Below are 26075 nucleotides of genomic sequence, written 5' to 3'. Positions count from 1 at the left end.
GCCAGAGATGGGGGCCCTGAGTTACTACAGAAAATTCTTTCCCAGGTCTCTGGCTGGTGGATTTTACTCAGAGTCTAACTGATCATTTCCCCACAAGTCAGGCTGGCAGAGACCCTGGGGATTTTCACCAATCTCTGCAGCATGGGACACACGTCACTTGCTGGTTTGAACTAGGGTAAATGGTGGAGTCTCTTTAACTTCAAGTCTTTAAATCAAGATTTGAGGACTTTAGTAACTCGGCCAGAATCACAGAATATCAGGGACCTCTAGTCCAACCCCCTGCTCAAAGCAGGACAAATCCCCAGAAAGATTTTTGCCCCCGATCCCTAAATGGGCCCCCTCAAGGATTGAACTCACAACCCTGAGTTTAGCAGACTAATGCTCAAACCACTCAGCTATCCCTCCTCCAGAAGTTAAGGGGTACTCTAGGAGTGGGTGGGTGGGTGATGTTCTGTGGCCTGTGATGTGCAGGAGGTCAGACTAGATGATCCCTTAAAATCTGGCCTTAAAATCTATGACATATTCATGCTTTCTGTCCCACTATTTGACCAGCTATATAGTTAGCAGATTATTTGAAACCATGTCCTATAAGAGAAAGTTGGTGCAGAATCCTCCAATTGTACCATCTAGAACTGGACAAATACTGACTGAACCAATTTTTTTAAAAATAAAATTGTTTTGGGTTGATTCAAAATGGAATTTTTTTAGGTTTCTCAGCAAAACAAACATTTAGTTTCACTTTGGGGGTTTTAGCCCCTTTTTAAAGTCTTTTAAAAAATTGGCAATTTTCAAAACAAAAACTTATTTTAGAAAGAAAAGTCAAAATGCTTCATTCCAGAAATGCCAAAATGAAATGGTTAGACTTTTTTAAAAAATCGTTTTTTTCAACCAAAGTTATTTGCTGAATACAATATGAACTTGCCCCAAAACCGCACTTTTCAGCCAGCTAATTCCATCTCTAGTACCATCATGCCATGCTGTGCCATGAATCAGTTTTAAAAAGAGATACTTAAGAAGATATGGCTCTCATTCTGCTCCACTGAAACTCAACTACGCTATTTCTGCAAGTTACCTGATTCCTACAGGCCAAGGGATTGACAATCTCAAATTATAGCCCAGTCCTGAAGCCTGAACTAATGTGAATAGTACCAATGAAGATAACTCACTTGAGTAAGTGACTGGACCCTTTATGAATTCAAGTGTCTCTCTTCTGATATTGTTCTTTCAAGCCTGCTGATATTTTCATTGTGACTTGCAACAAAATCACAAATGATTTTTTTTAAATAAATAAAGATGCTAGGTAAGAAACACTTTGCTCTTTGCAAAGTACCAATCAGATGGAAAGGATCTTGATTTATAAACACAAAGATATTAGCATTTAATATATTATTACTTAAATGTCACAAGATCCTTCACATTCCCTTTGAGGATTGACAGATTTAGAATCTGTGTGTTACACTGTTTAGCAAATGTTTCAGAAGAAAAAAATACTTTTACATTGACTACTACATATTAAATTTCACTGAGAAGCACTAATTTATAAAACAGTGTCCCATACCTGGGTGTTGCTTGACATCAGTAACTCTGAATAATATTATTTAACTACCAGTACAGCATGCATTCTGAAAGTTTATCATTAGGCAGAAAGGTTAAATACATTTTTCTGCTAGCATTTACACTGGTAAATCCACTGAGTTCAGGATTGGAGGCACAGAACTGCAGGTGCCTCAAATTACCTCATTGGTTTTGGTGTGAGTCAGAGCAGTAGCTTACCCATTGAGAGAAAACTTGCTTGTACAATTGAGATATCAAACTTCCGTTCATTCATCACAGTATAATATCAACATAGTGATAATTTACAACAAAAGACATTTCCAGCAGGGAGGAAATGATGGCTGCAGGCAAAGTGAACACATTTTCGTAATGAAATCTGCATGTAACATTTAGGGCAGGGGTTCTCAAACTGGGGGTCAGGATCCCTCAAGAGGTCACGAAGTTATTACATGGGGGGTCATGAACTGTCAGCCTCCATTCCAAATCCCACTTTGCCTCCAGTATTTTAATGGTGTTAAATATATAAAAAAATATATAATTTATAAGGCGGAGGGTCGCACTCAGAGGCTTGCTGGGTGAAAGGGGTCATCAGTATAAAACTTTGAGAACTACTGATTTAGGGTAATAGGAACAAAACTTGCAATATCTTTGCCTTTCAGTAACATTGCAACACACTCTTAACTTGCTGAGGTCATAAGGGTGTATTTTTCAGAAAAACACAACAAGGAGTCCTATTTTTAAAATGCAAATGGTAGGCAGAAGTAATCATGTTATATATTTTGGGAATCTGAGTGGATTTTGTTGTCTAATATATGGAAACTTTTATTTAAGTAAATGACATTTTAAATGAATAGAAATGTCACCTTTACAGTAACTGAAATATTTTTAACATTTTATAAACTTGACCTATTTAAATTTTTAGAAGCTAATGTATCTGTAGTTTTCCATTGTAATGTACTCTACCTGTATAATACAAAACATGTTTTAACCTCATATAAATGCACATTTCATCCTTCTATAGAGTATTGTCATTGATTTTCCTCTCCGATAAACATTTTTATATGCATTTGATATATGTAAGATGCTATGCAAAATAAACCAAATTGTTAAACAGGATTTTCAAAACAGAAGGCCATTTTCTCAGACATAATGGGTGAAATCTGCAATAGCAACCTCTAAATTTAAATGCACAAAATTATTGGTTCAAATGTATGGCCTGATCCAAAGACCACTGAAATCAATGTGAGTCATCAATTTCATTGGGTTCTGGATTAATTTCTTAGGGCAAAATCATACCAACATTTATGCACGTGACTAACTTTGACTGCATAAGTACTAGCCCTATGTATAATTAGTCACACACTAGGTGTTGGCAGGGCTGGACTCTTAGAAGCTGGTCTTAGGCCACTTTGAAAATTTAGCTCAATAGGATTTTGTATAAAAATTTCATTTGGATTACATTCAACCACACAAAGACACATGATCTTTATTTTAGTCCGGTAACAAGCAATGGAGTGGCACCACAGACAAAGTGTGGTTTAAATGTCAAAATTTATTTTAAGAAGTCAGTAGTGTCTAATTTGGTACATTTCACAAAGTAATCCTGAAAGAAAAGAGACGGCAGCTGAAAAATAGGCTGTATCCCAGGGGTTCTCAAACTGAGGGTCAGTACCCCACAGGGGGTCCCGAGGTTATTACATGGGGGGTTACGAGCTGTGAGCCTCCACTTCAAACCCTGCTTTCCCTCCAGCATTGATAATGGTGTTAAATATATTAAAAATGTTTTTAATTTATAACGGGATGGCACTCAGAGGCTTGTGTGTGAAAGGGGTCACCAGTACAAAAGTTTGAGAACCACTGCTGTAACCAAACAGTTCAATCATGATGTAAACTGTACCCGGGAGCTCTTTCGCTTGCTTAGTGAGTTTGAGAACTGTAAATTTGGAGTGCTAAATTCAGAGCTGTTTCCACTGGCAGCATTGCGGAAACTAAACAAAGCTAGAGAATGTAAAAGCACTTCTCTAGCTTTACATGTTTCTATAGTCTGTTCTTGGGAGATCTGAAGGTTTATCTGTTTTAGGTTATTCATGATCAAACTGGAAGTCAGGAGGTTTGTTACAGAACCACACCTGGTCAGGTTCTCTTCAAAAAACTGTTTATAGAGCTCTTCCACCTTTGTATCCATGTAGTTATTCAGCACAGAATTCGAAAGAGGCTGCTTGTGGAGTGTCATACTCCTTTCTCCACCTTCATCACCATTCAAGGACTTTGTAGCTGTTTTTTCAAGAGGCTCATTTTGAGGGGAATGACCCAATAGAATATCTCCTGACAATAAAACCGGGCCATCAACAAGTTCATCACTTATGTGGTCCATAATGCAACCTGAATCCCGCATATAACCTCCTACATGGTCTCCTCCAATATGTAAGTCAGGATAGTTTTGATAAATACTGTGGCATGACCAGGATCTATACAAATCCACCTGGTTTTCATGAATTTGTTCTCTTCCTGGTATATGTAAAGCTTCAGATATTGTTCCTTTAATGTGTGCACTATGTTCTTTTGCAGGTAGCTCTTCTTTAGATTTCCATTGAAGCTCTTTATTATTTTCAATTTTGCTACCTTTTGCAATGATCTCATTCTGCTTCTCAGATTCTGAAGCAAAATCTTTAATTGCTGGTGTATCTATAAGGTGATCTTTCCAGGTTTCCCTTTCATCTTTTCTGTGACATTTGTGGGGTTTATCTATGTTCTGTTTTCTTTCTTTGTATATGATTCCAGTTAGGATGCCTTCTGCCAACATGTTGATCAGTGCTAGAGACTCACTAACCAGCAGAGTTCACTATATTCCTGCAAATACAAAGAAGCCATGTAAGGTAATGCAAAATAAGCATAACAGTAAGGGCTATTTTATCCTTAATTGATAAAAAGTTTTTTAAAAAATGTATGCTTCATGCAGACTGCAATGTGTGGGGCATTTTTTATTTTAACAAACAGTAACTTAATTGCTTTTTCACCAATTTCATTTTTATAGCCAGATAAAGTAAAGCCATCATGTCAATAAAAATCATTCTGAAAAAGAAAAAGAAAAGAGTTAGGCCAATAATTTGATCCTTCATTTTCCATATCAGCTCAGTCTTGGACCCTTCTTCTGAATTGTGACAATTGTGCTACATTATGCACATGACTTGTTCTTAGAAAGATTTAATCAATGAAGTCTTTTTCATTTGGTGACTGTGCCAGATCCTCAGCTGGTGTAAAATCGACATAGTGCTACTGAAAGAAACAGCGCAACAACTGATTTCACCAGCTGAAGTTCTGACTGATGATAATCCTCTACACACTTTTTTTTAGTAAACTAAGGGGCTAATCATGCAAGGTGTTGAGCTCGCCAGTGAGATACCGAATGGCCGCAACTTCCACTGCCTTCAGTGTGAGCTGAGGGTGTTCATCACTTCCCAAGAATGCTCAGCACCTTGCAGGACTGAGCCCCCATTGCAGCAATATCTTGCTTATTTACATAAAAATGTTGGGTATATTGCCGAACTATTCGCCAAAATTTAAGCAGATACTGTAATGAGCTCTTGTATTACTAAGAGTCCAGAATTTTACTAAATTCACTGCATTCGTTCACTAATACATTATGAAATATTATCATGAATAATTAAAAACTAAACTACACATCTCAAAATAGTTAGCTACTACATTTTGTGATTCCTTGGCTTTGCCTTTTAATTGTATTTGCTCACACAGGGCTTGATCCTGCACCCTTTGGAGTCAGTGGTAAAACTCCAATTGACTTAGATGGAGCAAGCCTTTAGGATTCAATCCATCTCCTATTGAAATGAATGAGAGTCTTTCCATTGACTTCAGTGGGAGTTGGCTCTGACCCACACTCACTGAGGACCACATTGTGGCTGACCCTTATGTGGGAGAACGAAGCAGGAGAACACCAAAAGTCTCCTCTTCACTTTGAATGCCTTTGCAATGTTGTCCCAGCACAGGGGGACTGCTCCCTTTGGGCATCTCTGGAGCACTCAGGATATGTCTACACACAGAATTGACAGCCCAGAATTGACAGACTTGGGCAAGCAGGGCTCACATCAGCACTTTAAAATCTGTTTAAATAAGGGGATAGTTGTTTAATATAAAGTGACACCTCTGTAGAGCAGGTGTGATACCAGAACCAACCCTTAAAATAACTCTTTCCAAAGCAGAATTGATTTTAAGTACCCCACATATTAATAAGCACACTCTAATTCAAATGTCATAAGAATGACACCTATGCTCAGAAAAAGCACAAAACACAGATCCTTCAGCAGCTAAAATAATTTAACCATTTTACTTTATTTTTAATACCTCTCACACAAGCAAAGATGCAAGATAAAAATTTTAAAAGTGCCCAGGTGCCATATTCAAAAGAGACACAGGCACTTATGAGCCTGAATCTCATTGAAAGTCAATGAGACTTAGGCAACGACGTGCCTGACTCACTTTTGAAAATGGGAGTTAAGCCCAGATGTGCAAAGGTATTTAGGTGCCTAACTCCTATTGAAATCAATTGGAGATATGTGCCGAAATAGTTTTGAGGAGCTGGGCCTTAGTTACTTATGAAAAGTTTGCCTCTAACACTTGGTTCAAAGTATTAGAGCAAGTTGTCAAAAATATGGGAACCTTAGCAAGTATACTTTAAAAATACATATACTTTCAGTTATTTTAAGCAAAATAAGTGGGACTCTAAATTCCGTAACAAAAGATAAGCTGAGACAAACTAAAGTAAACCAGACTTACCCTTTCAGAATCAGTATAAGATGTGGATAGTCACATAACCTAACATTCCATGACTACAGCTGCAGCAACCTTAGAATAAATTCTCTTTATTCACTTCAGACAGTGTGAGCAATAACTGGAGCACACACAATTTTGTTCCTCTTTTTGTGCAATTTTTAAAACAGAAGTGCCGTCACCAGTGGAAAACTGTGTGGTCTGTAAACAAGCAGTGACACCAAATCCAAAAGAGGATGTAAAAAATGAGTCTGGATGGGCCTGATTCTGGTGTAATGTTCACAACTAGTATGACTGCTTTTTAATTTTGCAATATGTCAACTAAAAATAACTAAGATTACTAAAAGATTAATGTGTCTAGTAGATTTCCGTTTGATACCTTTGGCCATGCTCGTAGTACATTTCAAAATGCAAGGACGCAATCAAGCATTCTATTGCTCATTTCCATCTACAAACGACTGAATTTAGTTATTAAATTAGATGTCTCTCTGATTTGCAGAGGCAAATGTTTGTAGGTACAAGTTTCTTCATTTGCAGGTACAGAACATGCATAAGTGAGGGTAAAAGTATAAAGATTGTTTTTTAAAATGTAATGCTCAGAACAGAGCCAGTAGATCACGCTGTTATGTCCCTCCTTGTAGCCAGAGTGCACACAGCTGGCAGTTTGCAGTGTCCTAGTCCTATCAACTGTAACCTGGGCACCACTGACTACCTCAGCTGTGACATGATCTGGGATCATTGCAATAATCAAACAACCCATGGTTACGGCTTCTCCAGACCCTAAAGGACAACCATGGGTGACTGGAAGCCAAGGCACTGTGGATAACATACCATCTTTAGAAAAAAATCAGTGACAACCTTTCAAAACTCATGATTGGTTTGCTTAGGTTTTCTTTACAAGGAAAAAGGTTAGAAACTTATTTTGTTTTAAAATTAAAACTAACTCTCACCTTCTCATTTCTCTTTCCTCCAAATTGGGGGGAGGGGGAGCGGTAATTGTAAGCTTCATTGGTTAGTAACAGCAGCTCAAATTAAAGGTTGAGTTTCAAAACTAGCCTCCAAATTTGCAGACTAATTCTGCATTCCGATGAATTGCCATGAGATATTATAGCATTTAGACATCTAAATATCTGATCTGTACTACAAGCATATAGTTAAATGTTTAAATACTCTCATTTCTGTGGGATGACTTGCGGATTGGGTTGAAGGCTGTTTAAAAATGTGTCTTTGTCTATCAGACTTCAAGAGCCACACACCAATGAACTTACACCAATTTACACTAGCTGAGGATTCTGGTGCCAAAGAAATATCTAACAAAGGATAAGATTGTTCATCTTTTTTTCTTTCACTATTGCTGATGTTTCTCTGAGGTGGACCCTTTCCTTCTTACTCATCACTTTGTACCACTTGGTAGAAGCTTTTTGTCACAGGATGTGTCCCTTTAAGGGAACAGGACCAGTCCCCTGGGACTACGTAGCTGCTTCTCAGTGTGGTGCTGATCTAGCCTATTTGAGTACTCCTGGACTAACTCAATTGGAGCTATTAGTCTCAGCTGGGAAAGGGCTAAGAACACATTATATAAAGAGGAAGCTGCAACAAGAGAGGGTCTGTTTACAGGGCCTGTCTGGGGTTAAAGAGGCAGAGGAAGCTGTGGCTGAAAAGGGTTCCCAGAATCTCCTGGAGGAGACAAAAATTCAGGCAAAGTGGTTTATAATTGTTTGGGACTAGGGTTTAACCTCAGGATGGTAAGGACCGTGTAAGCCCTTCATTAGTCAGGGGACACTGGGAAGGGGGAGAATCTGGTGGTCTAGCACCAAGAATGAGAGTTGCATGAGGCTTAGGAAAAATCTGGACAAACAGACAGTGATGAGAAGTCATGTGAGATCGATTTAAGTTGAATCTGTAGGACTTTACGTTAAGACGTGCAGTGGGGTCAGACTGGAATCTTCTAAACCAATAACAGAGCCCCAACAAGGTTTTCCCATTGAAAAAGGGTTTTCTTTCTAGTGATTTGAGAGACCTTCAAGGGTGAATATCTGTCACATGGGGGCAGCAGGAGGCATTGACCCCTTACATTGTTTCTTTGTTATTTTAATAAATGTACTTTCTTTAAGAAAAATAAAAATTCTATGATAATAGAAGGCCTAATCTGTGCATGTGGATTTACAATGAAGAGCAGTAAAGCTGAGAACGTTCAGAAGTTTGCCTGCACTTGCTGATGGCAAGAGCATATTGCTTCACGGATGGATTTTCAGAGGTGTTGAGATCTTGCAGTTCCTAGTGACTTCAGTTCAAGCAGAGGTTATTCAGCATTACTGAAGGTCAGTCCCTCATGACTCTGTGAATATGCAAAGGATGAAAGGATATGAGGCAGATCAAATGGACAATCAAATAATCATAATGGATTGCACATTAAGTGGATTAAAATATACTAACTAGAATATTCTATGAAGAATTAATGTTTTAAAAAATCAGTGTTTTTTCTTCACTATTGGCTTCTTTAGAATGTAAAGTTCCAAGAGCCTAATTATTAAACTATTTCACCCCATCTCCTAAAGAATAAAATTAAGGCCACAGTTAAATATATATGGATATTCGTCTGATCCTTTGACAGATCCACTAGCACTAAAGATACATTGCATATGTTTTCTCTTTTTCACATAAGGACTTGGTTAACTAATTTCTTAAAATACAGGGTTCTTCTAAGGATACAAGGGCCTAAATAGGTTAGATGCTTTTGAAAATCCCACTAGGCACTTATCTGCATCTTCAGGCACCTAAATATCTTTGACAATCTTTCCGAAGTCCTTACAATCTACTCAGACTACAAATTCTTTTGGTTAAGAAAGTTTCTTTTTGCTCTGCATTTGCACAGGGCCTAGCAAAATGGAGTCTTGCTTCATGACTGGGGCACCAATGTGCTACCATAATACAATTAATATATTCTAATAGTAAGAATGTCAATTTCTGAAACTCTTACCCAATGAATAGTCCCATTGGGACTATTTGTTGAGTATAGTACTAAAATTGAATGCGAGTAAAATTATCAGAATCTTGCCCACAGTAAAAACTCCCAGAAACCTCTGAGATATCTGCCCCTCAGAAGCCTGCAGGATTATGTTGTAATATACTATACACAGACAAGGCAATCAATATTGTTTTCTACCATTTTATATTGCTTGTGCAGTTAATATTTTCAGTAGATAAAATGAAAATATAAAATCAGGGGATTAGTTTACAATTCTCCATTAGGTTTGATTCAGCAGGGGCAGAGACTAATTTGCTGTATGAGAAACTGAATAGCCAAGTGTTAAATTGATAACTTCAAATTTTCTTGGAAATGAAGTTCCTTTTGTGGAAAATCGAAGGCTTCTTCTTCCTGCAGCATTTCCATTTGTAACTGGATTATTGGACATATGAAGCTAATTTACAGCTTCAGACAAGTGCCCTATCACTGAATGGACTGTGTAGTATGTTGTGTATCTTAAAGTACACAAAAGATTCATTTGGCATAATCAGGATAGCAAACTCTCCAAAACTAAAATTTTAATAAATTCATGGGTGCCTCAGCTCCTCACATCTTTTTCCATTGACATACATTACAAGGAGTCTCCAGATATAGAAAAATGAGACCGCAAATTGGGAAATGTCTATCCTTCACTATCTTAGTTACTTCCCTTTTCTTTAAATTAAAGTGCTGTTTTACAAGAACACAGTGGTACTTTCTTTAGTTGCAGAACTAAGATTATATTGTGACATCTGTTTAATCAGGTTTAACGCCAACAGACGCCGGTTGTCGGCAGACGGGATTGAACCAGGGACCTCTAGAGCTTAGTGCATGAGCCTCTACCGCATGAACACTAAGCCAACTGGCTGTTAGCAGTCTCTCTCTCTCTCCTTCTCTCTCTGATGTTGGTGCCACTAGATGGGACAGAACACCATACCCAGAAGGTGTGTGGGTTACACAGGTAAATGGGGAAAAAAACTAACAAAACATAATCCTTTCAATGAGATAGTACAGAACAAAATATAAAGTGCCACTAGTCCCAAGTTGTAGAACAAACAAGAACTCATGAACTGCAGAAGACAAATGTGGTTTTGGTTTTCAGATCAGTCAGTGACCAGCTGATATGACTGACAAGTCATGTGGATTTCCAAGTAGGAAAGCAGTTTGTTAACATTGTACAATCCTCTCAAGCACTAGTTAATAGATAAACAGGCACCGAAAGAATTTTCGGTTAGTTCCCTTATCAAGTTTCCTACTCTTTGGCAGATAATAAGAATTTAATTGTCTTGCAAGTACTAGAATACTACCCATATGCTGATGGAGGGAAAATGTAGAAATGAAACACACAAATGATGTGTAATACATGGGACATCGTGAATGTGGTACCCTCTTTTTACATTTCAATAATAACCACCAATTTATTGATTCCTCAGTAGTAAAGTACTACAGACAATGTATCCTAACTATGAATTAAAATAAACTAGAAGCAAGGTCCTATATAACTTTGGCCCTCCCTCTTTGTCCAATCTAATCTTGTTAGAATGACTGTTGTCCCCTCTTCAGCAAAGACATTATCCTTTATGTAAACTCTTCTAGGAAAAGACCGTGTCTTTTTGTGTATTTGATAAAGCAACTAGCACACTTTGAGGTGATACAAAATAATAATGCGCTTATATGCAAACATTTATTTGAATGAAATTAGAGACAGCTAAACCAAACACATTCCAGCTCTCGTCTTGTGCAAAGTGAAGTTGGTTATGTGAGAAACTGGACTATGATGTGGATTTTTAACACAGATGGGATTATGCATTACAAATATTAAAATCCAAATTAATCCCGTCTCCAAAAATCAGAGCATGTAAACTACATGGCAACTACAATATCTCATAGGCCCTTATCATGAAAAAGTGCTTTGGGAGGAAATGATCTTCAAAATAGCACAGCTAACGTAAAGAATTCTCCAACATATGTTCCAGAATCCTGGCATCCTTGTATCTGTCCACTACCAGCTACTGCTGGATATAGGGGAAGAAACCGACATAGTCCAGTTTTGGCTATGTGAATCTGCATTTGCATGACCCAAATAATCAACCATGTTCCTTTGTCAGTGACTTGTCCATTTCCTCTTTCTAAATTCCTCTGAAGAGTTTCACTACCTGTCATGTGCACTGCTTACATGCGGATTTGAAACCGTTCTGTGTAGATCCTCCACTGCTTTACCCCCAACTAGCAGAAATGCATACTCTCTGCTGTATTATTTATTCTCTTATATACCCATACTGTGTTCTAAGTGAATAGATTCATAGACTCTAGTACTGGAAGGGACCTTGAGAGGTCATCGAGTCCAGTCCCCTGCCCTCATGGCAGGACCAAATATATAAGAAACAGATTTAATATAGAGCTGAGTCCAACTGAACTCATAAAAATAATCTAATATTTAAAGGTTATTTGAAATAACTATTTCCTCCACTACATCATCGTGAGTGAAATTCTCTTTCTACACAACAGATTCAGTGCTGATAATAATTAAGCATTTCTCCATCTTCATTAACATGCCTCAACCCTGACCTGGAGGAATCAACTTTGAGAGCAGATGGGATAGTTCAAATTCCATACAACTCACTCCAGGGCTCCTCTACTGAGACTACTAAATTAGTGTCAATTGCAGTACTGTTGTTTATGAATTAGAGCCATGCAATTCAGGAATAACACACAACCAGATTAAGTAAAATAATAATTTGGAGGATAACAACAATTAAACTTTCTATTAAAGTGTTGCAAGGAGTCAGCAGCACAAAGAGGGAGGAAGAAGATCTTTCCACCGGAATGTGTCAGCCTCCACAAATACCCAATATTTAAACTAACAAAATGTAGTAAAGGAGACACTAAAGGTAGCTGAGAAGGTGAATGCAGATTACAAGTGGAAGTGTAAACAGTGATAAAGTCACATAAATGTGTTAGTGTAGGTCTTTGAATTACAAGTCTAAAATGTTAAACAGAATTTATAAGGAAAGAGGTATCTGAAGATATCGGACTCTAGAAACTCAAGTAAGAAAAATGCAAACACAGAATGAAGCCTTCCTTCTGGTCCCATGCCAAGATGATGAACAGGTAAAAACAGGCATATCTTATGATCTTCCTCTGTTGCGACTCATTCTCCCATATCTCTGTCTTCACCCATTGTTTATTGTCATCACCTGCAGTATTGACTTTTTCAGATTGTAAGAAACTTGAGGCAGAGACCTCTCATTTTTATTTACTTGTAAAGTGCCATGCACACCTATGGTGCTGCCTTAAAAATAAATTATAATTAGTAGCAGCTCAGGGTGAGATTTAACATAATCTTTTCCAAAAAAACAAAATATATCCCATATTTCAGCTAAGACTATATCTTTTATACACACACGAATATGAAATAGAAAATGATTACACTGATTGATTTTTTCAAACTTAGCTGGTGTAGGTCTATCTGTCTCTTTAACCCACTCCAGCAACACTGCATTTTTCGCAGCCCTAATCTCTTTCAACTCCTCAAATACATCTCAGTTCCTGAAGCAACTGCCTGCTCACCTGACCATGTGTTCCAATTTCTCAGTGAGGCCTTTTCTGTTTACCTGTTTATTGTGAAAGTGTATACGTTATTAACAAACACACACATTTCTATAAAAATCACTAAGGGCCCGATCCTTTCCCCCACTGAAACAGGATTGAGCCCTAAATCATACCAGGCTTGTGGCTTGACATGCCCCTGCATAAAAGGCAGAAAGGTGCAAGAAGCCTTCCACCTTTCTTTTGTCAGGTTGGAACAATCAGAATCCTTGTGTTTATTATGGGCCCCCAAAAGGGAGTTCCTCTGCATAGTCTTGGGTCCAGAGGGTGCTAGGGGGAAGGGTGGTGTTTTTCCCCCCCCCCATCTCCCCAGCTGCAATATCTTCTTGATGCTGCTCATGCCTGTGGCTTCAGTTTCTTTGGCCCCTGGGCTGGTTCCTCACTGAAATTTCTTTTTCTTTCTCAAGCCCACCGGACTATGGGGAGGAGGCTACCATATGGGACCTAGTGCCCCAATGTAGTGATCTGTCAACGCCCCGGTGCTCTCCACACAAGCCAGCTGAGCTGGCCACATGCAGAACAGGAGCGTGTCCTACAGCCTGTTGAAGGATTGTGCTTTGGTGAAACTTCTTTTACACTCCTGGAGGCATCACGCCTAGCTGAGGCACAACTGTTCCAGGATTTCCACTGGAGGCTATATGCCTCTGCACTATCCCCCAATATGGAGCTGTGTTTTAAAAGAACAACTGAGTCCATTACTTCTACAAGGATAGTAATATGACTACTACAACTCAGTGGTTTGAGCATTGGCCTACTAAACCCAGGGTTGTGACCTCAATCTTTGAGGGGGCCAGTTAGGGAACTGGGGTAAAAATCTGTCTGGGGATTGGTCCTGCTTTGAGCAGGGGGTTAGACTAGATGACCGCCTGAGGTCCCTTCTAACCCTGATATTCTATGAACTATCACTTTCATAAAATAAATCTATGCAGATGCCCCCTCTTGTTCCAGTAGTGTAAACATAACTATACTTTCCTCATGAGAGTTTTAGTTGTGCTACAGTCATGTCTCTCTTGCACCACCTGCTTGACTGTATTGTTTCAACTCCTACAATTGCTCATCACCTTTGAGGCCTAGTTGCATTTTTCATAGACAAAAATGACAAATTTCTTTAGTGCTTACTCTTATACTTCTTCAAAACCCACTTGTCTCTTCCCTTTTTATAAGTTGTAGCAAATCAGAAAGATATAGTAGGCACAAATTAATCTGGATTTATACAGTAGTACCATTTTGAATTATAATAGCCCTCTTCCATTTGAAATCTCAAATCACATTACCAAATTAAGCTTCACAATACTCCTTGTGAGGCAGGCATTGTTACTCCATTTCAGAGATGGGGGAAACGTCACACAAATTGCCCAAAGTCAGAGATGAAGCAATTACAGCCACTGGCGTTACGTCAGCAGATATTTTGCTCTGAAGTCCACAGTGCACAGCTGGGAAAGAAAACCAGATCTCTTTGGCACCTAACCTCTTTTGCTGGAGTGACATTCCCATATGTCTTAAAAAAAAAAAAAAAACAAAGACACACAAATAGGGCCTCACAAATCACCAGGCTGGCTTTGCTGGGACACTGAGCGTTTGTGGGATGTCACAGATCTTCAGGCTCAATGTTGTATCTGTGAGACATGGGCCCAGACCGGGGCTGCTGAAATCTGAGCCCCAAGAGGAGCCCCACTCTGGCTTAGTAGCCCTGTGAATTGTAGGGTCACATCTGGGGCTGCCCTCTTCTTGCTTGGGAATGGGGACATGAGGGGGGGCTGAAGGGGTTCAGCTCCTCCCTGGGGCCCTGGTGTGCACAGGAGGACTTGGGGGGGCGCCACACTTGCTGGTGTGGTGGGGCCCACAAATGACAGGGCTGGCAATGGGGGCAGCCCTTTTCTTCCTTGAAGCTCGCAATTCTCAGGGGCGGGTGCCCCACAGACATGGAGACGTGGCGGGTCGGGCAGGAAAGGCAGCTGCTGGGAGCCCAGAAGACACCGGGCAGGGCTGGAGGCCGCCTGGCCGGGGTTAGGCGCTCCCCAAACCAGGCCGCTGCGAGGGGAGGTGAGTAGCTGCCGGCTTTGCCATCGCGGGCGGGCGGGCGGGCGGGCAGCAATAGCTGCTCCTCCCCACTTCGGCCCAGCCAGGCTTAGCAAAACAGAGCTCTCTCCTGTACACGCGCCCGCCCGCCCAGAATTCTTCCGCGATCCTACCGCCAGCCCGCAGCTCTGAGCAGCAGGCCAGAAGCTGAGGGGCGGGGCTGACTTTCACTGACAGTCCGGATCGGCCAATCAAAAGCAAGAAACGAACCTGGCCCTTCCGAGTCGGTTGGCAGTTCGTTGCCTTAGCAACGGCGTCTGGCGGACGGCCTGTGAGTGAGGAGGGGCCGGGCGGGGAGGGAGCGGCTCGGCCCGCTCACCATGGGGACCATTAGGGTCTATTACACCAGCGTCACCGGATCCAGGCAGGTGAGCGAGGCAAGCCCCCCCTCCCCCGCCGCATCTTCCTCCAGCTCCCAGGGGCCCAGCGCCCCCCTCCCCTCCCCATCACCCCGGGACCCAGCGCCCCACCATAGGGCTGCACCTTCCAGCGCCCCACCATCACCCCGGGACCCAGCACCCCACCATGGGCCTGCACCCCCCTCCCCCCACCATCAACCTGGGACCCATCACCCCGGGACCCAGCACCCCACCATGGGGCTGCACCCCCTCACAGAACCCTAGGGCTCAGCGCCACCCCCACGGGTTTTCAGCACCCTTCCCCAACACCCTGGGGCCCAGCACCTCCCCCTTGGGCCTGCACCCCCAGTACCAAGAGGGACCTGAGTTCCACCCACATGGGGCTAAACCTCCACCACCAAGAAAGGTCCCAGTTCCACATGAGAGGCTGCACCTCCACCCACCCACCAGCACCAAGAGGTACTTTACCATCCACCCACCACAACCAAGAGGGGTCCTCCTTCCAACTTCATAGTCACTGCTAGCATCAAGCATGGCTCCAGCACCCACATAAGGCAGCACCATCCTAACCTCCCACCCAACTTGAACATGTCTTTCCCCCACCCCCACCTGGTGAGCAGTGAAATAGGATCCTCCCACCTACAAAGGTTGCACCCTCACCACCCACCCACCATGAAGAGATGGGATCTCTGACCCCCATAAGGTTCTTAAATGATTCTTGAAACCTGAAAATATTCAACTAATTTTGTTAAAAATATTTGAATACAAATCTTTCGCTGGCTGAGAGAATGCGTGCCAAGTTCCAGTCTGAATAAAACAACTTAAAAGGGAAAAATCTGAGCAATATATACTGCACATGAGCTTTCCTAATTTATTTTTGATTAGCTATTTAGGTAGAATATTTCAGTGTGAGGGGGTTATTTAAAAAAAAATTAAAATAAATGGGGCCGTTAACAGGAATAATAGCCTGTTTTTAAAATTTGTCTTTTTTATCTAGGTGAAGCAGAAACAGGCAGAAGTTACTCGAATTTTGGACATTAACAAAACAAAGTATGAGTTAATAGATGTATCCATCAGTGAACATCTGCTTCAAGAGATGAGGGCAAAGGCTGGTAATCCTAATGCAGTACCTCCTCAGATATTCAATGGTGATGACTACTGCGGAGTAAGAAAAAAAAAATCTAGATTTTGTTTTTAAACAATAAGGTATACAATAAGTATGTTTGTGGAGAATTTTGCATGCCTTGAATAACTTTTGCATGCTAACTCACTTCAGCTATCAGATAAATACAATAACAGTATTTTAAAAAGACAAACTTTTATGACCATGCATTTTAGGGATTGAATACTGCCTCCTCCAGTGAGCACAGTGAATGGCAGCACAGATACTACTGAGAGCACCTTGTTCACAAGGAGTTCTGCAGGAGTTGCTAGCCATGTCATTTTTCAGCAAACCAAATCCCTTAAGCCATACTGCATGCCTCAGAATATTAATTGGGCTTGTTTCTGGCCAGTTACATCACATACAAGGTTGCTTGTGCTAGCTCTGGGTCTGGTCTACAGTGGGATAGGCACCAGTGTGGCTGCACTGATGCAAAACACCAGTGTAGATGATTTCTGCAAATACTTTTTACCGAGTTTCAGACAGGGTAAGTTTCCGCAGTGTAAATCTCACTAGAGGTTCGTTATCAGTGAATCTATATCAATGACTAAATTCCAATGTAGACAAGGCCTTAGTGGCTCTCTGCATGCTTTTCCTTCTTGTACAATCAGAAACAAGATTAAGCCATAGAAACTAAGTTCTACCCTTATTTAGGTGGGTGAAACTCCAACTCTGTTCATCGGGAGTTACACAGCTGTAACAGAGGAAAGACTTGGCCTGAAGTATTTAGCAATACTGCTGTATGAAAGATGTTATACAAAACAAATTGTAATATGCTTTTTTATGCGGTAGGCTTTTATCATGGACATGGCACTGTTAATTGAAGGTCCATTTCCTTCAAGTTATCTTGTAATTTGTTGGGAATAAGGAGGTGGCTAGTATTTACTGACCATGGATTTGGCATTAGGTATTTGTGTGTGCACTAAATGCAGATGGTCACACTTTTTGAAATCTTCATATCACAGTTATGAATTGGAATATGTTAGAATGTTGTTTGAGCAAGACAAAAACAATCTTGCCAGTGTGTGCAGGTGTTACTACTGGGAAAGTTCACATACATATCAGGTTTTACAAAAACAGAATTGGAATTTAATGCCATTAGCACATATATTTGCATTTCTTTTAGGACTTTGAGATGTTATATGAAGCAACTGAAAATGAAGAAGTTTGGAAGTTTCTGAAGATGGCATCAATAGACAAGCCTGCAAGAGAGGAAATTACTGTCTAACTGGTGTATCCAGATCTGAACTCCAACAATTCTTTAGGAACCAAATCTACTAAATATATTTATTTCTTAATTGTTTTGTTCATTATTCAGGGTAAATAAATCTTATGTATTTTTGTGTTTTAATATTAAAATATAGTAGATTCAGGTCTTCTTTGATAGACTACACATTGTACCATTCAAAAGCAGTTTTTCAACCAAACTAGAAGATAGATGTCCTAAAGGCTTCTAAACCTCTTTTGTTCTGAAAGCCAACTTACATTGTTTTCCATGTTTCTCAGGGGTCTTTTATTAAACAAAGTAGTTCATACATATCTTCTTTAGACCTTTGGCATGAGGCGATCTTTTTTTCTAATACAGCATACGTAGAAAGATTATATTGTTATATTCATTGAGCAGTTTTATTTATGTGGGACATTCAATAAAAGGTAATGAGTATAGTAATAATTGTTTTTGGTTTAACTGCAATTCTTTTCTATTGGTAGTACTACCTCATATCATCTTTCTTCCACCATGGGACAATACTGCATCCTACTATTACGACACCTAGAATTACTTTCATATTCTAGATATTCCCTTTCTTGGAAAACATTAGTCTCACTCGTTGAAGCTGTTCCACTGTGGATAGATGATGAGTGATTGGAGCAGGGGGACTGGAGCTGGGGTCTCCTACCTCCCATGTATGTGCCCTAACCACTAAACCACAAGGTCATTCTCTCCTCCCGCACTTGCTCTCTGGTCCAGTGCCTATTTAAGTACATATCCAGAGTGGAACAGTCATTGAACCAGAGAGAGAGAGAATGACTCTGTAGTGCAGTGAGTTTAAGTGCCAGCTGGGTTTGTCAGGAGCTTTGTGGATCACAGCAGAACCAAACCTGTGACTTTATCTCAAACTTGAAAGGGGTGTGGGCATGAGGCCACAAATGCAGAGCCAGCTGTAGTGGAATTTAACAGGCATGGTGTTGAATCCTTATGAAGAGCCTTTCCATTAAGTATTTTAGGTAAAGAGGCTTTAAATAACCTGAATAAAAATCACTTCTCCTCTCAATTAATCAGATTTAATTTCTTTGGTATTTATGTCAAACCTCATAGTTGTCCATTCATCCACAGAGTGTCAGGGTACTAATGCTGAAACAAACAAACACAAAATAAACTTCTCGCTCTATATTTATCTTAAGCCAAAAAATGGTAAAACCTACTTTCCCCTCTCTTTGGAGGTCTCCCTTAAATTAGGGAACAGCATGATGAATTATAAGGAAAAGCTATCAAACAAATCATGCCAAGCCAACCTAATTTCCTTCTTTGTCAGAGGTATTAGTCCAGTGGATGGGGGTAGGGGAAAAGCAGTAGATATGATATATCTTGATTTTAGTAAGGCTTTTGACGCAATCCCACATGACATTCTCAAACAAACTAGGAAAATGTGGTCTAGATTAAATTACTATAAGGTGGGTGCACAGCTGGTTGAAAGACCGTACTCAAAGAGTAGTTATCAGTGGCTTGCTGTCAAACTGGGAGGACATATCTACAGTGACCCCATGTGGGTCAGTCCTAAGTCCAGTACAGTTCAATATTTTCATTAATGTCTTGGATAGTAGAGTGGAAAGTATGCTTATAAAATTTGTGGATGACACCAAGCAGGGAGGTGTTGCAAGCACTTTGGACGAGAAAACTAATCCAAAATGTCCTTGACAAATTGGAGAATTGATCTGAAATCAAGAAGATGGAAATCAATAAAGATAAGTGCACAGTGTTTCACTTAGGAAGGAAAAAATCAAACGCATAACTACAAAATTAGGAATAATTGACTAGGTGGTAGTACTGTTGAAAAGGATCTGGGAGCTAGAGTGGATCACCAATTGAGTCAATATGATGCAGTTGCAGAGAAGGCTAACATGAGGTGTATCCACAAAAACACCAGGGAGTTCAGTGGCATCTTAAAGACTAAGATTTATTTGGGCATAAGCTTTCGTGGGTAAAAAACCCACTTCCTCAGATGCATGGAGTGAAAATTACAGAAGCAGGCATTATTATACTGTGTAATAATGCCTGCTTCTGTAATTTTCACTCCATACATCTGAAGAAATGGGTTTTTTACCCACGAAAGCTTATACCCAAATAAATCTGTCAGTCTTTAAGGTGCCACCAGACTCCCTGTTGTTTTTGTGGATACAGACTAACATAGCTACCCCCTGTATAAACAAGAGTGTTGTAAGTACGACAGGAGGTAATTTAATTGTAAAATTGGCATGGGTGAGGCTTCAGTGGGGGTACTGTGTCCAATTCAGGAAAGATGTGGACAAATTAGAAACTGGAGCAGAGTAACAAAAATGATAAAAGGTTTAGAAATCTTGTCCTATGAGGAAAGTTAAAAAAAACCCTTGGCATGTTAAATCTTGAGAAAAGAAGAGTGATGGGGGAATCTGATAACTGTCTTCTGTTATAAAGAGGATTGTAGTCTAAAGCTTAAGTTAGTACTGCTCAGCTGCTAACATAGCCACTGTGTAGTGTGGATACAGGCTGCTTCCACTGGAGTGCTACTAGTCCTCCAATGCTTTCCCACTGTACCCCAAGTGTACCCAGAAATGACAGACAAGTTCTTCCACACTTCACTGGGAAAGTATTCATAGACCAGCTCAGTTTACTGAAAGACTCTGGGATATTCCCCCAGAAGTCTTAGTGCAACACCCGAGGGACTGCAGCGCCAGTGTGGACACAGCAGCTCAACTGTTATTTTGCAGACTGACCACTTTCACTCAAAGTAGACTAACTTGAGAGAAGTAACTTGAGTGTAGATAACTCAAGTTAACTCTGCAGTGAAACCATAGCCACAAAATTCATAATCCCTAATAAATTGCTAGCAAGGGCTCCTCTACATCCAAGTTAAACATGGATTAAATTAGCAATAAACACTGCAGAGGCATTCCAGTTCCCAGTATATTTCCAAATAACTGAGTAATGAGTACATGACACTGAAATGCTTCAACAACAAAATATGGAAAAAATAAAAAAAAATGAACAGAACTGTGTATAGTAAAAATTTATTATTACAGTGCACACCACTGTAACCTGAAACAGCAAGTTAAGTAAACATTAAATGCAGACATGCAGTTTTTATTGCAGATTTTTGGAATTCATTTTTTATTGAAGAGCTTTGCATTTCTGAGTAACAATATTCTTTGCTTTTAAGACTAAATTTTTAAAACAGTAAACAAAACATGAAATGAATCTGTGTTATACAAGTGAAACATATAAGGTAAAAGCAAATGGGATTCCTTGTGATGAGAGACCACAAAAGACACTTTTCCTAAATGACATTATGGACCACTTATTAAAATACCAAATAATGGCAAGTGAGAGTGGAAGATACAACAGAACTAAGACACTATTCAAAGACATGACAGTAACTGTGATAACTGCTCCCAATTCTGCTTTATTCTGTTTTAGAAACAAGAAAAAAGTTCATCCTATAAATAGGTAAGTAAATATGCCCTTTCCTCATTCAAAAACATTCTTTAAAAACCTAAACACACACATACAAATAATAGTTCAACTGAAAACACGTGAATAGAGTCTGGAATTCTCGTGACAATGTACAGTACAATTTATGGTTGGGAATTCAGTTTAGTGCTTCTATAGCATCATGTAGAAAGATTGCTAGCTGGTTTAATAACTGAACATGCAAAGCACATAGACCCTCTGAGAGCTATTATTTGGCTACTGAATCAACCAGCCAGATCAGATATTAGAACTGCAGTGAGTTAGGACTCAATCCTGGAAATCCTGACTCCTATTAGCTCTCTTTTATGAATCAGGGTTACTCACATAAGTAAGGATTGCAGGACCAGGCCCTTAATATGTTGTTTCCTGATCTGCTTGAAGGAGGATTCTTTTACCAGGGAACTTCATTCTGAAGCTGCATCTATATAGCCTGATCTTGTCAGATTCAAACTCAAAACTGCCACTGAACTCAACAGGACTTTCACATGTATAAAGATAGGAGGATTGGGCCCCAAGACAAAATTTTTTTATTATCTTACAGAGCTGATATAAATACAGAACCTGTAAATAAAGATGAATGTTAGATTTCTGTCCCACCTACTTAGTATCACCGCAGCAATTGCCACATTACAAAAATGAACTATGTTTTAGTTTAATGTAACATCAAACATGTGACCCACTGTCCCTCCTGCAACAAGTATGAACATGTCCCACCCTTATAGATAGGTTCAACCGAGTTCAATATCCACTGTGGCAAAGCAGGCTAGGTTGTCTAACAAGCTTTACTACAAAAGGTGAAGCTGGTTGACTTAGCCATACACGCTAGATCAGTGGTGCTCAACCTTTCCAGGCTACTGTACCCCTTTCAGGAGTCTCATTTGTCTTGCATAACGTCCCAAGATTCACCTCACTTAAAAACTACTTGCTTACAAAATCAGACATAAAAAGACAAAAGTGTAACAGCACACTATTACTGAAACATTGCTGACACACTCACTTTTACCATATAATTAATAAATCAATTGGAATGTAAATATTGTACTTATATTTCAATATACAGAGCAGTATAAACAAGTCATTGTATGAAATTTTAGTTTGTACTGACTTCGCTAGTGCTTTTTATTTGCCAAGTTTTACAACAGGCTATATATCTACATGAGCTTATGTACCCCCTTGAAAATCTGTGTACCTCGAGGGGTACGCGTACCCCCGGTTGAGAACCAGGGATCTAGATCAATTAGATTCAACATCAGTTTGAGGAGGGAGTGTAGATGTGGGGTAAAAACTATATTTGACACACATTTTCTAACACAGATCATTTAAGTGGTGTGAATACATCGATGAGACTAATAAGCTTAATTCCAGCAACAGGGCACGAAACTATTAACATGAATTAATAGTAATCGGGGGGAGGGAAGGGGAATGTATTCACTGCATTAATTTTGTGGCTGCTACAGATACTGAAATTTTAAAGCAACTCTTTTGGTTGAATGTACTCAGATTTGCTTTGCAAGCTAAACAAAGAGGATCCTTTCCAACACTGAAAATACCAAGCCAAAAACTCCCAACAAAAATCAAACTAATATAATGAAAAAACATTCTAAAACAATTTTATTGGAATGATACATCAATAATTATTAAGAAAGAGTTTGATGCCTCATCACCTTACCTTCTATACAGAAAAAAAGACAGGGGCAAGAAGAAATGAACAAGTTCTTCTTAAGAAGCAACATCCATGTTTGACCTAAAAACATAGTAATGTGAACCACAGAACCAATATGTTGAGAACACCACACAGGTATATTCTCACCTCTGTCACTCCTAAACACATGCATGAAATCTACATTAATACTACTGTGAGTTCTACATACAGGCCAAAACAAGAACAGACCACTTAGATATTTTTCAGTTTATGTTCATGCTTTTTCCCCCAGACAACAGAAAAAATAAGCCAATCCCTGTCTTCATACTGCTTCCTCAGGGGAATGCAGATGCAGTTTGAGTGTTACCATCTGGCAAAGAAGAGGGTCTGGAAGGGGAAATGGACATTGCTTTCTTAAAACTTGGCAACTTTCTCAAAGATCAGAAATAGAGATGACCTTGTTTCAGAATGTTTTGTGTCACTGAGCTGACAAAATTTGGCAATAATTTTCAGTTATAGCTTCTTCAAATAATGGATGCAATTCACAAAAAGTAATGCCACATTTTGTTTACACAGGAAACACAGCGAATCAGCAGGAGTATAGCAACCTGTATGTCAAATTCCATTTTCTTCACAAAACCCCTTTCAATATTCTTATTCATTTCCTCAAACGCATCTAGTAGGTCTAGGGATAGAAGAGATACTGCCAATAATACCAGAGATCTTATATAAAAAGACTAAATCATGCTGAATCATGAAAGGCAGACACTTGATTTAAAACAACAAAAATAAAAAACCCAATAATAGTCTCCTCCCCTCCCCAGCAATTAATAGTAAGCCTTCTAGAGAGAAAGCACAAAATATGCTATGGGTTCATCCTGAAGATTAGGCAACTTTTAACTGTCCTACTTTCATATACACAGGGACAAGGGTCAGGCATCTGTAAGCAGAAACTACAAAATGTCTATTCCCAGGCTCAAAATTAGAAAAACCATGGACTAAATGCTAATGTAACTAGCTAGGTTCCAAACACCATTACAGGCCCAGTCCTGCTCATTCTGAAATCTATGGGGATTTTGCCATTCACTGTGTGGGAGCCAAACTGCTCTCAACTGTGCAAGGAAAAACATTTCTCTGCTACTTATTTTGTTGTTGATGAAGACACTTCTTGCAGCTGGGGAAATGCAGAGCCCAAAAGAAATATGTTGGCAAGAGGAAAATATTTAATTATTCTGTTGTAGAGTATAATTAAGTCTTTACTTCTATCCTGTCACTAATTTTGGATCTTAGAATTATAAATGTCTCAGCAAGCATTTTAAAGCACTACATAACTTTTATTGCATCAGTATAAGTAACTGAATGGCCATGATATGCTACAGTTTGCAAGCGGCATAAAACCTTTGTAAGTCTTTTACTGATCTATACCACCTGTTTCTATGTTATAAAGCAGATGAAAATAAAATTTGTGGGCTGTGCTTGTAGAATGCCCCCACAACTACAGGATTTATGGTGTCAATGCATTCAGGAAGTAAGAGTGGTTTATACTGTGCAAGATATTTAAAAATCACACATGTAAATTTTAAAACTACTCCTTACCACATCAGGTGCACCTATGATTAGGATTTTAAATCAGTCTTCATGATTTTCCAGTGGATGGCCATAATATGCAGGCTAAGTGAATTCCCCTTTGCCAAATAACTGATGTATACCTAAGGCATGGAATGGGTTAATATTGCACTTGGTGAATTCACTGATACAGAATGCTGTTCTTTAATAGGATTCACTAATTCCATGGCAATACAAATCAACTTAAAACTTGAAAGAACCCCCCCCCCTCCACTCAATTACAATACTTGTTACAACTCAAACATTTACTTTTAGATCCCCATATGAAAAACTACTATATGCAACTAGTAACCTCTAGAACATGCAACCAAATGCCTAAAACTATAAACAATGTGACCTTGTAGAATATTACACTAAAGGCTTTAGCTCTTACACATGTAAGGAAATGCCATTTCTGGCCATTTTGGCTTATTTGTGATACTGCCTAGGAATTAGTCCATACTGTATTTCATTGAAGTGCACTAAATCTAGCACACAAACATGTAATCAAGTCATGGTTAGAGAGCTATGTGGTGAACTTGCCAATGGAAATGTTATCCACTGCTCAATCTCTTTTTTGTGGAAAAGGCCCCCCCACATTGGTCGCTTAAATGAGAAATACATAGCAAAAATTTTTTTTAAGATCTGTACAATGTGTTACAATACAATTTTAAATCTTCACTCTACAAAAGAACAAATGTCATAATTTCCATAAGCGATTACAATGATTACTACGCTACACAACATTTAGAATTTCATTTTAAGCCACAATTTAAAAAGACATTGAGAAGTTACTGTATTTTTGTATTGTTCAAGAATATTTGAGGCAATTCAGGCACTAGAGTTATTTGATAAGGTTTTATGTTGTTGCTCGTTTTCTCCTATGTTTAAATAGCTGGATCTTTAGGTGTAAGTTTATCTGCATAATTAGTACTAAAATAGGTTTTCTTTAAGTTTACAAAAATGGATCAATTGCCCAGACATAGTTTAAACCACTTTAAATCAATCATTTCTAATTGATTCAGTTACCTATGCTTCCAACTTTGCAATAGTGTCTTCCATGCTCTCTACCCTAATGTTCCCATATTCACCGTGTTCAAATTTATATTCATGTACCGTGGATGCTGCAAGCACCAATCAAAATGTTAGAAATGAAATCTATTTTTCTTGAAGCAGAGACAATTTTCTATTTTATAAAAAGCTGTGGAAGTTCCGTTTACAGAACATTTAAGGCAGTTGAAATTCATGCTTGCTGCTTCGCCAGTGCTTCAGCTTCCTGAAATAATAAAATAAGGATTAATAAGTACTTTATCAAAGGTAACAATCTGTATATTTTTTGTTACGAGTGGACATCTGTACTACATGATAAAAAAATTCCAGTGATACATAGCCAAAAAAGCAAGTCGCCCTGAGCCTTCAAGTCAAATGAAGATCTCCCATTTACTTCTCTGGGGCAAGGTCCTGCCATACATTGATAAGGGCCCACTCCCCTAAAGTGCTAAGTATCCTCAACTTCCACTGAATTCAAATGGGAGTTGCAGGTGTAA

General features: G+C 39.3%; 3 protein-coding genes across 5 annotated transcripts in view; 1 reads left to right on the top strand and 2 right to left on the bottom strand.

Annotated features, from left to right (window-relative positions):
- Window positions 1–2896: 2896 nt before the first annotated feature.
- Window positions 2897–14623, bottom strand: LOC117883311 (protein CXorf21 homolog). Of its 3 annotated transcripts, XM_034782517.1 has the most exons (3): window positions 14230–14623; window positions 7290–8677; window positions 2897–4404 (listed from the first exon to the last, which is right to left on the bottom strand). In XM_034782517.1, the coding sequence occupies exon 3, from the start codon at window positions 4355–4357 to the stop codon at window positions 3434–3436; it is 924 nt and encodes a 307-aa protein (XP_034638408.1). In that variant the 5' UTR covers window positions 4358–4404; window positions 7290–8677; window positions 14230–14623; the 3' UTR covers window positions 2897–3433. The 3 variants fall into 3 exon arrangements, with proteins under 3 accessions (XP_034638408.1, XP_034638409.1, XP_034638407.1); XM_034782518.1 differs by lacking the exon at window positions 14230–14623 and having other exon boundaries at window positions 7290–10105; XM_034782516.1 differs by lacking the exons at window positions 7290–8677; window positions 14230–14623 and adding an exon at window positions 6346–7283 and having other exon boundaries at window positions 2898–4404.
- A 530-nt stretch (window positions 14624–15153) lies between these two features.
- Window positions 15154–18796, top strand: SH3BGRL3 (SH3 domain binding glutamate rich protein like 3). Its single transcript, XM_034782658.1, has 3 exons — window positions 15154–15402; window positions 16391–16558; window positions 17682–18796. Exons 1-3 carry the CDS (start codon window positions 15355–15357, stop codon window positions 17781–17783), a joined length of 318 nt encoding a protein of 105 aa, XP_034638549.1. The 5' UTR covers window positions 15154–15354; the 3' UTR covers window positions 17784–18796.
- A 4078-nt stretch (window positions 18797–22874) lies between these two features.
- The window catches only part of SH3BGRL (SH3 domain binding glutamate rich protein like), a 63508-nt gene continuing 60307 nt past the window's right edge, over window positions 22875–26075 (bottom strand). Inside the window, exon 4 of the mRNA XM_034781096.1 lies at window positions 22875–25804. Coding sequence (XP_034636987.1) covers window positions 25772–25804 — 33 coding nt within the window. The 3' untranslated portion in view covers window positions 22875–25771. The remainder of the gene's footprint in view (window positions 25805–26075) is intronic.

This window comes from Trachemys scripta, chromosome 9 (genome assembly GCF_013100865.1).
Source record: "Trachemys scripta elegans isolate TJP31775 chromosome 9, CAS_Tse_1.0, whole genome shotgun sequence".
NCBI lineage: Eukaryota > Metazoa > Chordata > Testudines > Emydidae > Trachemys > Trachemys scripta.
The sequence above is the reverse complement of the archived record's forward strand: the minus strand, read 5'-3'. Positions and strand labels throughout refer to the sequence as shown.

Bases quoted from the DNA above. Each gene is read 5' to 3' on its own strand.
- LOC117883311 (XM_034782517.1), bottom strand. From the start codon at position 4,357: ATGTTGGCAGAAGGCATCCTAACTGGAATCATATACAAAGAAAGAAAA.
- SH3BGRL3 (XM_034782658.1), top strand. From the start codon at position 15,355: ATGGGGACCATTAGGGTCTATTACACCAGCGTCACCGGATCCAGGCAG. The intron at 15,403-16,390 runs GTGAGCGAGGCA...TTTTTTATCTAG, and splicing joins GCGTCACCGGATCCAGGCAG to GTGAAGCAGAAACAGGCAGA. The intron at 16,559-17,681 runs GTAAGAAAAAAA...CATTTCTTTTAG, and splicing joins ATGGTGATGACTACTGCGGA to GACTTTGAGATGTTATATGA.